This window comes from Rattus rattus, chromosome 10 (assembly GCF_011064425.1).
Source record: "Rattus rattus isolate New Zealand chromosome 10, Rrattus_CSIRO_v1, whole genome shotgun sequence".
Lineage (NCBI taxonomy): Eukaryota > Metazoa > Chordata > Mammalia > Rodentia > Muridae > Rattus > Rattus rattus.
Genome location: NC_046163.1, coordinates 44,659,255 through 44,672,477, shown reverse-complemented (window position 1 = coordinate 44,672,477; position 13,223 = coordinate 44,659,255). Strand labels below are relative to the sequence as shown.

Sequence of the window (13,223 nt, the reverse complement as noted above, 5' to 3'; positions counted from 1 at the left end):
TCCTGAAGCAAGGGAGGCAGGAGCCACCCGGATTCCGTGTCATCCCTGATGTGGTCCCATTGATTACAGTGCATCTCCAAACAAGACAGAGGCTGGGAGGGCAGCTCAGCGTCACGCTCACCTCTGTCTGCTAGACGTAGCAATCCCTTCTTTTTGTTTCACTCTATGCATGTGGTTACTTCAATTCAAGGGGCATGATGCATGGAAACCTATGGGTTTTCTGGAGAAGTGTTAACCAGGGCTCTGGTGGTCTCAAGCCTGTCTATGTGAAGGCTTAGCCAAACTGCACGGAGGCAAAAGTGTGTGAGCCTCTGAGGGCTACGGGACTGAAATCAAACTCATGTCGTCCAGGAAACCTAGAGGTAGTCTGTGCTCTCAAGTACAACAGGACAGCAAGGCATAAACCACTCAGGAGGACAAGGACAAACATGAAGGATTTATATTAGGAGTGAATCAACCCAAAGCACTTGCGTGTAAGTCTATTTTCCTCTCTCCCAGCCAGGTAGACAATTTCAACAGTGGCACTATATCATTAGTTAATAAAAGGTTTGCTCTGTAGCCTACGCTGGTCTTGAACTTGGCATACAGCTTGGGCTGACGGCAAGCTTGTGATTATCCTGCCTCAGCTTTGCAAGTGTACCACCATGCCTGGCTTGGTTAATGAATCAATTATTAATTACGTTTTTTAAAGACAGGGTCTTATGCATCTTATGTGGCTGAACCTGGCCTTGACTAGATCCTGATAGTCTGCCTACCTCCCTGCCTGCATCCCAGGCTGGCACATATCACCACGCCAGGAATGATGCATGATGATGTGCTGGTTTGAATAGAAATGGCCCCCATAGGCTCATAGATTTGAATGCTTGGTCACTGGGGAGTTGCACTGTTAGGAGGTGTGGCCGTGTTGGAGTAGGTATGGCCTTACTGGAGGAGGTCTGTAACTGGGGGGTGGGCTTCGGAGTTTCAGAAGCTCAAGATAAGCCCAGTGGCTCTCTCTTCCGGCCGCCTGTGGATCGGGATGTAGAATTCTCGGCTCCTCCTTGGGCACCACGTCTGCCTGTGTACCACAGCGCTTCTTACCGTAATGACAATGGACTAAACCTCTGAGCCTGTAAGCAAATCTCAGTTGAGTGCTTTCCTTTATAGGACTTGCTGTGGTCATGGAGTCTCTTCACAGCAAAGGAACAGCGACGGTACTTGAAACTGCTCTAACTCTCTTATCTCAATCTCGGATCACTTCCCTTCTCAGCGATGGGATTGTCTAAGGAAGGGGGTGCTGGGAGGTCAGCCGGAAGTAATGGAAAAGCACACGGGAGCTGGAGCTGGCTGTGTGTCTGAGTCTTAGACGGAGGAGGAGGAGGAGCGGCGCGCGACGACAGCTTACGTTATAGTTGTCTCCCAGGATGAGATAGGCAGATGCAAGTTCTAGGAAGTAGTACAAGGCTTTGTTGTTTTCTTCTAAGGCTACGAAATGCTGGGCCAGAGGCAAGATGACAATCTGGAGCAGCTCCTCACAATGGCACGATTCTAGAGGGATGACATCATCCTGAGACGTCCTCATCTTTATGATAACATTGTCAAAGAAATGCAAGATTTTTTCCCTTGTTTCTGTGATGCTGTTTAAATATAGGAAGGAATAAGTAAAAATAAGCAGGAGATCAAGAAACTACAGGCAAGGCACAGATTTTGATGCAAAATCATCTTTGAAGACCAACAAAATCCAGTGTCACTCTCACAGACATGGTGCTCTCTTCGTGCACCATGAGGCCCCTGCCATTTCTCCTCTGTTACTAAGAGGCCCAAAGAGTTGATTGACCCAGAAGTAATGAACCCAAGGGTGATTTTATAACAATTGCTTCTGCTCTATCTAAAAACTCGCACGTGCAAGCCCGGCAGTGGTGGTGAATGCCTTTAATCCCAGCACTTAAAAGGTAAAGCTAGGTGGATCTCTATGAGTTTGAGGCCATCTGGTCTTCAGAACAAGTTCTAGGACAACCAAGGCTACACAGAGAAACTCTGTTCCAGGGGAGAAACAAAGCAAAACCCAACGACAACAATGATGACCACCACTTGTGTGCGTACCTGATGTTCTCGGGGAATTTGAATTTCCTGGGGATCTCTGATTTAGAAAAGATGACCTCGTCTTCAGCTAGAAAATAATTGAGCAAATGAGACATTTGCCATCCACCAAAGGCTCTTATTCCCTTTACCCAGTCAGGGACCACATTTCTCACCCCCCGCCCTCCCTGGGGTCACCTCAGCTTAGAGAAAGCTACATGGTTCTTTTCTCAGATAAAACCAGATCCTAAGTGATGGATGACACTTCTGAAGGAGATGGCTTTCTACCCTGCTCTTTCCTTAGACGGGAAAGCAGTGAGCTCTGAATGGCCAAAGGAAAGCAAAACGCCAACCAGGAGGAGCCTGCTGAGTCTACAACTGTCTGCTGGGCCACTGGTCAACAATTTCAGTGGATTATTACAGAAGCGGGAAAATACATTCCCATTCCACTGTGTTGACCCACAGAAATGCTGTCCTTTGTTCTAGTTGATAACATTATCCTGACCCATTTAACACACAGTAATTAAAATAATAGCTTAATAATCACAAAGAGGGAACATTAACGTGTAATGAAGAAACAGAAATGTAAAGACATGTACGCATATGCACACACATATGTGGTTGCTTTGCTTGAGATGGGGTCTCATGTTACCCAGACTGGCCTTGAGCGCAATATGTAGCCAGGGATAACCTTAAAATTTTAATCCTCCTGCCTTCACCTCCCAAGAATTAGGATTGCAAGAATGCAGTGCTAAGATTCGAACACAGGGCTTTGTATATGCTAGGTAAGGACTTTTCAGACTCCACAAATGTGATTTAGGAAATACAGATATTCTAATCAGGACTCCTAAGGCTAACTTTAGGGGATAATAGTCCTGAATTAGACATCTTATCTAATGAGACTTCAGTAGGTTAGATGGTCCCGTGGGGAGGCCAGACTTCTGATGGGGAAAGCGGTCCATCTCAGAGCATTTGCTAGTGGCTGATGTGGGATTGCACCCTAGCTCTTTGGGCTTGAAGGTTAATGGCTACTAAGTGTAACTTCATAGATTTGTTTTGAGACAGAGTTTTACTATGTAACCCAGGCTATCCCTGAGCTCTGTAGCCTAGGCTAGCCTTCTATTCTCCATCCTCTTGCCTCAGCCTCCACACAACTGAAGAGATCTTTTAGTTCCCAGTAAGGCAACCTGAAGATTCTGTGCTCTTTCCCTTACGTTATAACTCTCGTGGCTGTCAGCCCACGTGCAGAGCTCTGCCACACTCTAAGCACAGTGCATTAGAACCCTACCTCTTGCATGGGTCAGTCCTCAGCTCTTTCCTTTGTAATGTCTGCAGCTTGCCTGATACCTCACATTAGATGGCAGCAGGCAGCATTCGCTGTGCCTTATTTCTTGGTGCAGATTTTAATGCCAAGGGCATCCCACACAGATACTAACAGTTCTGGTGTTGGTTTTCTCCCAGACAAGGTCTCTTGTAGCTCAGACTCACTTTTCACTTCCTATCTAACCAGGGGTGACCTCAAACTCCCAATCCTCTGGCCCCATCTTCCAAGTGTTGGAATTACAAGCATGGACAACATTCTTAGTTTCATTACAAAATGCTTAGTTTTGTAACCATAATAAATATATTTCGATTTTGAAAAACAAAATGTCATGCCAAAGCGAATAACTGATAGTGGCCAGCACTTGGCAACAGCCATGAACATTTCTCTGACACCTTACTTGCCCTGGTGGGATGAGGCTTACACCACTGATGTCCCCTCTTCCCTCAGCCCTTGGAGGACTTAACTTTAAGGTCCTAGACTTAAAGTGCTTAATGGTTCCTCTTCTTTCACACTTATTTATTTATGTGAATGGATGTATGCGCCACAGTGTACATGAAGAGGTCAGAGGATAACATGTGTGTGGGCAGTGGTTCATTTTTTCTACCACCTGGGTCCCAGGGATCAAACTCAGTTGTTGGGTTTGATGACAATCACCTCCGCCTTCTGATCAATCTTGGGATACCAAGTCAATCTCTCCCCCACCCCTGAAAAATGGGAGGCAAGGCTGGGTATGATTGCAGATGACTGTAATCCCAGCACTCAGAAGCATCACTCAGAGGTTCAAGGCTAGCCTGATCTAAGTAGTGAGTTCCAGGCTAGCAGGGCTGTACAATGAGGCCCTGTCTCAGAAATGAGAGACGAGGACCGTGAGACACAGAACTGAAGGGGAAAGAGAGTTAACTGAAACCAAAGATGTATATATGAAAAAGCCATATGGAAACCTACTATTTTGTTAGGTAATTGTTTTTTAATGATTTATTTATCTTTATTTATGTGCATTGGTGTTTTGCCTGCATTTTTGTCCAGGTGAGATTGTTGGATCCCCTAGAACTTGAATTATACATAGTTGTAAGCTGCCTTGTGGGTGCTGGGGATTGAACCTGGGTCCTCTGGAGGAGCAGTCAGTGCTCTTAACCATGGTGCCATCTCTTCAGCCCATAAACTAATTGTTAATAAAAAGAAAAGAGTTTGAAAGGAAGTACCCATATGGATGGAAAATGTTGCTTCTACTACTCAGTGTGTTAAACAGAAATGCCAGTACCAGGTGTGGGATACCTCCTTATGTCAGCACGGACCCAGAGCCCTACCCCCACCCCCAAAAAAGAAAAAAAAAAAAAACCACAGGCCATTTCCATTGGTCTTGATTACCCATCAGAAATAGATGATTAGATCATATTGCTGATGACATCACACAGTTTGAAGACACAGATAACAAAGCTGGAAACCTCCACCCTGTTGGCTACCTAAGGACGCTTGTGGTGGTTGGAATATGGTTGGGCCAGGACGTGGCACTATTAGGAGGTGTGGCCTTGTTGGAGTGGGTGTGGACTTCTTGGAGGAAGTGTGCCTTTGTGGGGGTGGGCTTTGAGATCTTCCTCCTAGCTGCCTGTGGACAGTCTGCTCCTGGCATCCTCGGGATGAAGATGTGGAACTCTCAGCTCCTCCAGCACCATGCCTGTCCAGAAGTTGCTGTGCTTTGGGCCATGATAATAATGGACTGAAACTCTGAACCTGTAAGCCAGCTCCAATTAAATGTTGTCCTTTGTAAGAGTTGCTTTGGTCATGGTATCTGTTCACAGCAGTAAACCCAAATTTAAGACAGTGCTGTACAAACTGCTAAGGGAGAAAAGTCACCCACAGACTCACTCAGGTGGGAAAACTTGTGAGCTACAATACAAACCTGCCAAGCAAGATGAGCCCACGTGCAACTGAGGCACGAGTGTTGGGTAACCAACCACTTTCTGGTTAGATTGAAGGCCATAAGAGGAATTTATGCCTACTGCTGTAAACCCAGTCAAAGCTTATGACTGGGAAGGCCGTCGGGGGGTCATCAATAACCTATTATGGTTGCTTTGCAAAAATAGCATGGTGTCGAGCTGCATTCTAAATATTTCTGTTTATACCCATAGGTTAATGTTGCTCTCTGCCTTGGCCAAGGAAGCTTCTGTTTGCAATAGGCGATGATTAATGTAGACACTGAACGCTGGATAAAGTACTGGCAATAAGTGACTATGGAGTGCTCAACCCTAAACAGGACATCTAGTTTGGCTCCTTCAAGGCTTGAGGAACATCATGGAAGACAGCTCACATGCCAGCTGTGCTGACTGGTTTTGTGTGTCAACCTGACACAAGTTAGAGTCATCCAAGAGGAAGGAGTCTCAGATGAGGAACTGCTTCCATGAGATCCATGAGATCAGTCATTTTCTCAGTTAGTGATCAATGGGGGAGGTCCCAGTCCATGGTGGGTGGTGCCATCCCTGGGCTGGTGGTCCTGGGTTCTATAGGAAAGCAGGCTGAGCAAGCCATGGGAAGCAAGCCAGTAAGCAGCGTTCCTCCGTGGACTCTGAATCAGCTCCTGTCTCCAGGTTCCTGCCCTTTGGTGAACAGCAGTGTAGAAATATAAGCTGAATAAACCCTTTTCTTCCCAACTTGCTTTTGGGTTATGGTGTTTTGTCACAGCAATAGAAATCCTATGACACCACCTCTCTGGATTCCATCCCCTGCCATGAGACCTTCTGATTTAAGCTCAGCTGCACTTAACTTGTCAGAGCCCTGTGTGGAAGTCACAGTGAGACAGACTCTGCTACCCCAAGGTGCATTGCTAGTCCTTCCCTGGACCATTGGACCTATGACACTACTTGCTTCCCGAACCCTGAGGGACTGAAGCCTTTAAGGTCCAGAACCAAACCATATAGACCTCCATCTCCCAAGATTTCCCAGCAGGAGCTGGGGCTTGTTAGAAGGGAAGTAGGTTTTACTTTTAAATCCGTGGGACTTCACCATCTTCTTGACAGTATCCATATCCAGAGTGTTGAGTCGAATGTCCGCTATGAAGTGGTGGTAAGGAATGAAGTCTCTGTTTCTGCAGTGGCTGCACCGATGGGCACTCTCCTCCAAAAAGCGGGCGCATTTCAGATGCAAGACTTTCTTCTGGTCCTTGAGCCACAGCTCGTAGGCTGTCTTCTGCATTATGGGTCTGCAGAACCGAAGGATGTGGCATTCAATCACCTCTCCTTCCATCTCACGGAGCTGCTCCTCCTCACTGTAAGCTGGAAGGAACAAGAAGGGTTTCTCCAGCCAGGCAGCAGGCAACACACCTTTCTAATACATTAGTTCGTAAGTTCTGGTGGGTCGTTTTTGTTCTGTTGTAATTTTTGTGGTTACCAGGGTTTGATCCCAGGGCATTGCGCGTGCTAAGCTACGGCTCCACCTTTTGGCTGCATCTCCGGTCCTCTCAGCCCTTCAGTCTAGATATTCCTCTAAGCAAGGGGGATATAGACTTTTCTTTTCGGGTGCTACTCACCTAACCCTTCCTTGGACTTCAGGGACAAAGATCGATAATGAACCTCAAACGTGGTCACGTTTTGCTTTAAGGCTAGTTGAAGGTCTTTGCTACTCCGGAAGCAATCAAAGACATTTGATTCCACTAGGGTGGCCAGGGCCTTGATCATCATCTTCATGTTCCAGCAGGGGAGAATCTCAAACAGCAGCTCTGTGGTGAAGGTTAGACCAATGATAGCAGCACATCTCACCAGCATCTGATGGGAAAGGCTCATGCTGTCCAGTTGAACCAGAGAGATTTCTGCAGATGGAAAGCCATACATGAGACATGAGTTATCTACCATCATCAGATAGGTGCACTCTAGAGGTAGACAACTGTCCTGAGCTACGGTTCTTGTTTGTGGAAACCTAGCCAAGCCCAGCCCAGTCAAAAGAAGTAATTGTTTAATACCCAATGTATAGATACCCCTCTTGCTGGAGATAGTCAAGGTGCAGTTTCTATGATTTGATATGTATGACATGAATAAGACAGACCTGAGGGTATTATGGTTTAGTGGTAATGAGTGAAAAAGATGTGTGAGGATAAAGTCATGGGAGGCCACAGTAGTCAGGTCTCCCACTCCTGTGCTTTGAAGGCTTCTCCAGCTGCCCCTATGTCTTCACTGGCTTTCCTTTTCCCTGGACCTGCTCAGTAGGAAGAATAAGGCCCTCTATCTGCTCATCAGATTCATTTATTTCCATGACACACATTATGATCTCTATTGCCTTAGTACATGTCAGAGGGCCTAGAGCGCCAATCCCAACTCTTCACCCGAACTTTAGTTTCATAGTTCACGTGTACCTGAATGTCTACACTTCTACTTCTATTTTCAGTGTGTGTGTGTGTGTGTGTGTGTGTGTGTGTGTGTGTGTGTGCATGTGCGTGTGTGTGCATGTGTGTGTGTGTGTGTGTGTGTGTGTGTGTGTGTGTGTGTGTGTGTGTGTGTGTGTATATGCATGTGTGTGTGCCTGTGTGTGTGTGCGTGTGTGTGTGTGTGTGTGTGTGTGTGTGTGTGTGTGTGTGTGTGTGTGTTATCTGAGGTCTGAAGCATTCTGATCCTGAAGCATCCTGGACAACTTGCTTTACCACTGGGCTACATCTCCAGACCCTTCTTGGGCATTTTTAAAAAAAGATTTATTTATTTATGTGTGTGAGCCTGTGTTAGTACATGTGCACTGTGTACACTGGACGTCAGAAGACAGCATCAGACCCACAGGAACTGGAGTTAGAGGGGCTGTAAGTCACCATGTGGGTTCTGGAAATGGAACCCAGTTTCTTGGCAAAAGAAGGACACACTCTCCACCACTGAATTATCTTTCCAGCCCCCTTTCTGGACATTTGATATCCATTTGAGACAACACTCGAATTTCTTTACTTGTCCACAGAACACAGGCAGGTACAGTTGGAAGCAAGGATACCTTCATGCTTTAGCAGATCAGTGAAGGAAACACAATAAAGGCAGCAAGTGTCCCTGGGCCATTCTCTCAGACCTTTAAAGTTACTTCTGGATGACATAAACTGGAGCTGTATGCAGGCTACAAGACTCTTTCAAGGTCATTGTCTTTGAGCAGAGCAATATGTCTCAGACATGAGCTTGTCATTTACCACACCTTTCTCGTGAACTTTGATGCCAGAAAATGTCACAGTGTTAGATGTTAGAGAGTTCTTCCTTATGATTGGTTTTAGCTTAACGGACAACGTATGCCACTTCATTCTGTGTAAACATTTATATGTGCGTGTACGTGTTTGTGTGTGCACATGAATGCACACATGCTGGTTAATGTGTGCACACTTAGAAGCCAGAGTGAACTGAGAGTCTCCCTCAATCCTTCTTCACCTCATTTATTTTTAAAGGTTTGTTGTTTTATTTACATGCATGTATTTGCCAACATGCGTACAGATGCCCACGGAAGGCAGAAAAGAGTAAGACCTGCTGAAACCAGTTACAGGCAGTTGTGAACCACCCAATGTGGGTGCCAGGAACTGAACTTGGGTCTTCCCAGAAGTACAGTAATCACTCCTAATCTCTAAGTTACCTCGTTAGTCCTCCCTCTGACCCCTTTTTGAGATAGGGTTTCTCTGTATAGTTCTTGCTTTCCTGGAACTCACTATGTAGACCAGGCTAACCTCAAAGTCACAGAGATCCTTGACCTCTGTTTTCCAAGTGCTGGTATTAAATGTGTGCATCACTACTTATTTTATTTTTCGAGAGAAGGTCTGTGGTGGTTTGAGTGAGAACGCCCCCCCCCCATAGACTCATGTCAATTTCCAGTTGGTGGAACTATTTGGGAAATTGTAGGAGGTGTGTCCTTGCTGGAGGAGGTGTGTCACTGAAGGCAGGCTTTGAGATTTCAAAGGCCCATGCCATTCCCAGTTGGTCCTCTATCGTCTACTTACAAAGAAGGATATAAGCTGTTGGCTATTGCTCCAATGCCATGGCATGCCTGCCTGCTGCCATGTTTCCCACCATGATGGTCATTGGGCTCTAACCCTCTACAAATGTGAGCCCAGGATAAATGTTTTCTTTTTCTTTTTTCTTTTTTTCGGAGCTGGGGACCGAACCCAGGGCCTTGCGCTTGCTAGGCAAGCGCTCTACCACTGAGCTAAATCCCCAACCCCAAATGTTTTCTTTTATGAATTGCCTTGACCATGGTGTTTTTGTCATGGCAATAGAAAAGTAACTTAGGCAGGTTTTTTTTTTTTTTTTCCACAGAACCTGATACTCTCCAATTCAACTAATCTGATTAACGCAAGCCTCAGAGAGCATCCTGTTCTTCCCCCTCAGTGCTAGGACTAAAAATACGTGTCACCACCATGCCTGGCTTTTTCTTCTTTCAAAGAGAGTTCTAGAGCTTGACCTCAGGTCATTCCTCAAGCCTGCACAAGCACCTTGGTAAACTGAGCCACCTCCCAGCTCTTCACATGTACTCTTCAGTGCACTGCAATACGAATTCGTTCAATTCAGACTATGTACAGAGAGGAGGGGGCTCCTCATTAGAGGGGGGAAAAAACAAAGCCTGCTGTGCGGCCTGCCTCCCCCATGGGGAACGCAAAGCGTGTACTTCAGGAACTTTGTCATCATCTTTTTTTAGACCGTCACCCTCGGAGAGGCAAAAGTAAAGCCTACTGGAAAGTGAACGCAACTTCAATTTCCCTTACCTTTGAGCGATGCTGGAGGTGACAAATTCTTTAGTCTGACACCACTTGTAAGGTAACAGGCTTCTTTCTGTCCCTCGGCTATGGAAGTATAAAGATACATGTCTTCTGTTGGCCTAACAGAATACTCTAATGGAGGCAAGAGACAGGGAAAGTTGAGATTGTTATCCTGTCTGTGAAAAGTCCTACTTCCTTGAAAACTCTGAAGGAACTCGGGTGAGAATGACTAAGCAGAGATGTGTTGGTTTACCAAATGTTCTCGAACAACTTATTTTAAATAAAACCGATACATGGACATCTAAAGTAACTCAAAATTGCTTTATGTTCCTTTCTCCCCCTCCAAAAGAAAAAAAAATGGTACTATTGGTGTCTCCATGATGCTTTTAGTTTTAGAGTACTGGATTCACGGTAGGCCTAGACTCCATCCTGTCACCTAAGGTAACATGGAGCTATGCACTCATTCATATTCCCCTGAGATTATTTGGACATGGGTTATAACCAGAGGGGAATTTAAAATTGTGAGGTCTGAGAATAAACATGCCCAGTACGGTGGTCCACCCATATGGAAAATGTTTGTCCCTTAAATAATTCCTATAAGACTTGGTAGGTAAAGGACAAAGACAAAGGTGACTAAGTGTAGTCAAGTTCCTCATTTCCTGAAGGGATAAATCATGCACTCGAAGACTGCCAAGAAGTAAGTGACCCATTAGGGAGTACACACGGTAAGTACTAGACAGTTCATATCAACATTTACTAATTATTTGTAGCTAATTATTTATTAAATACTGGTTGGTTTTATGTCAGCTTGACACAAGCTAGAGTCATCAGAGGGCTAGGAGCTTCAATGGACAGAATGCCTCCATGCGATCTAACTATAAGGTATTTTCTTAATTAGTGGTAGTGGGGGAGGTCCCAGCCCGTGGTGAGTGGTGCTATCCCTGGGATGGTGGTCCTGGGTTTTATAAGAAAGCAGGCTGAGCAAGCCATGGGGAAGCAAGCCAGTAAGTAACATTCCCCATGGCTTCTGCATCAGCTCCTGCCTCCAGGTTCCTGCCCTGACTTCTTTTGTAATGAACAGCAATGTGGAAGTGTAAGCTGGATTAACCCTTTCCTCCCCAAGTTGCTTTTGGGTCATGGTTTTTCAGCAAAGCAGCTGAGACCCTAAGACAAAGACTTACATTGCAACACAATCTATGGGGGTGACCAGCATGAGTGGCCAACATTCCCAGGCCTTTGGGTACACAAAAGAGGATTTCTAAGAGGATAGAAATCCAAGGAGCACCAGAAAGAGCTAACAAGGAAGATCTTGCTATTGGAATAAAGTCATAGGAAGGGTTCATAAAGACCCTTATCAGGGTGCTGACATTTCCCCGTGTTCTTTCTATCAGAGTGTACATTCTTTAGCCCATCTCTGGAAGCCCAGGTAAATTGGGTTTTCTTACTATTTGGGGCCTTAGATCTAACCTTTTTATTCTCCTGGAAACCCTCTGGCCATACAGGAAGCTGCCTGCAGCCTAGCCCCATTCCTTTTGAACCTCTCTACAAAAGGACTTAGTGAGAGAGTAATAGTGAGAAGAAGCTACTCACTGAACAGGTTATTCCAGGTCACGTTTGTCTTTTCCTCAGCCTCTGCTTGTTGGAAAATGAGAATTCTGTGGTGGTCGAGGTTTTTCAGCAGTTCCTCACAGTAATACGGAATCCCGCAGCTCCCCTCCACCAGGTACCTGTAGAGAAAGTGAGGCAGAGCGCCCACACGGAAAAACCAACGGTCAGTAAAGATCAGACTTGGCCTCCTGAGAAGTCTTCCCTTCTGCGGGTGCTTCAACTTGTTTTCAAGCTGGGAGACTGATTTCTTTCCCTCCTTTTGTTTTCAGGGCTGGGGACTGTGCTTGCCGGGCAAATCCTCTGCTGTACTACCTTCTCCACCCACCTCTCACTGCTTAAATTATGTAACAGATTCGCGTGCTTCCAAAATTAAAACTATATAATAAGTCATAGCCTTTGTCTTGATTCTCTTCCTTGTTCTGTAGGTAATAATTTTGATTAGCTTTTGGTTAATTCTGCCACTGTTTCTTTTAAAAAATGAAAGAAAAAAAAAGGTACTGGCCACATGGCTCAGTGGTTAGAGACACTAGCTGTGCAGGTCTCACAACCTGAGTTTGATCCCCAGTCCCAGGTGGAAGGAGAGAACCAAATCCCGAGGGTCTCTCTCTCCTTCCCTGCCTCTCTCTCTCTCTCTCTCTCTCTCTCTCTCTCTCTCTCTCTCTCTCTCTCACACACACACACACACACACACACACACACACGACAGAGACCGAGACTGAGACAGAGACAGAGACAGAGACAGAGAGGGAGCCATGAATATGGGAAGGAATTTATTTGGTGAAGAGAAGAGAGAATAACAGGAGCCAATAGTTGAACAGGAGAAGCTAACAGGGTCAGGAGTGGACTTCATGTACAACTATGCATGAAGCTCATGTATGGCTAAAAGAGGCAAACCAAACACACGCCCACTTAGATTCTACTCATACACCTCCATTACTTTTCAAAATAATATTGTAAGGTTGATGTGTATGGGTGTTTTGCCTGCATGTATGTCTGTGCACCCCATGCATGCCTGGTGCTCCCAGAGGCAATTGGATCCACTGGAGGAACAGATGGACATGAGCCACCATGTGGTTGCTGGGAACCAAACCCTGTCCTCTGGAAGAGCAGCCAGCGCTCCTAACTGCTGAGCCATCTCTCTAGCCCTTGGCTTACTCTGTCCTTAGGTGAAAGGCACCATGCATGCTAGGCTATGCCTCACAATGGATCCTCGTCAACCCTCTATGTCAGTAGATCTTTCTCATCCCATATCACTGGATGGGTTCTACCCTACTGAACTTAACCTCTTAGGATAGATATTTGAGTTGTTCCCAGTGTCTTATTAACGTAACTTAGGCTTCAAAGAAAACCTTGTTTTTGCATCATTTTTAAGATTTTTGTCATACATTTGTGATAGATTCCTAGAAAATTCTGGATTGGTAGATCAAGTGGGAAGTTTGACTAGGGACTTAGATCAGTAGTAGAGGTGCTTGCCTAGTGTGTGTCAGGGGCCTGGATCTCTGAGGAAGAGGAGAGGGAGGGAGGGAGAGGGAGGGAGAG

At 45.7% G+C, this 13,223-nt stretch overlaps 1 protein-coding gene across 1 annotated transcript in view; it reads right to left on the bottom strand.

The window, feature by feature from the left end:
- Adcy10 (adenylate cyclase 10) overlaps nt 1-13,223 on the bottom strand; it is a 64,646-nt gene that overhangs the window by 14,501 nt on the left and 36,922 nt on the right. The window contains exons 14-19 of the mRNA XM_032915418.1: nt 11,667-11,803; nt 10,083-10,208; nt 6,906-7,184; nt 6,361-6,651; nt 2,083-2,149; nt 1,385-1,616 (exon numbers count right to left, since the gene is read on the bottom strand). Coding sequence (XP_032771309.1) covers nt 1,385-1,616; nt 2,083-2,149; nt 6,361-6,651; nt 6,906-7,184; nt 10,083-10,208; nt 11,667-11,803 — 1,132 coding nt within the window. The remainder of the gene's footprint in view (nt 1-1,384; nt 1,617-2,082; nt 2,150-6,360; nt 6,652-6,905; nt 7,185-10,082; nt 10,209-11,666; nt 11,804-13,223) is intronic.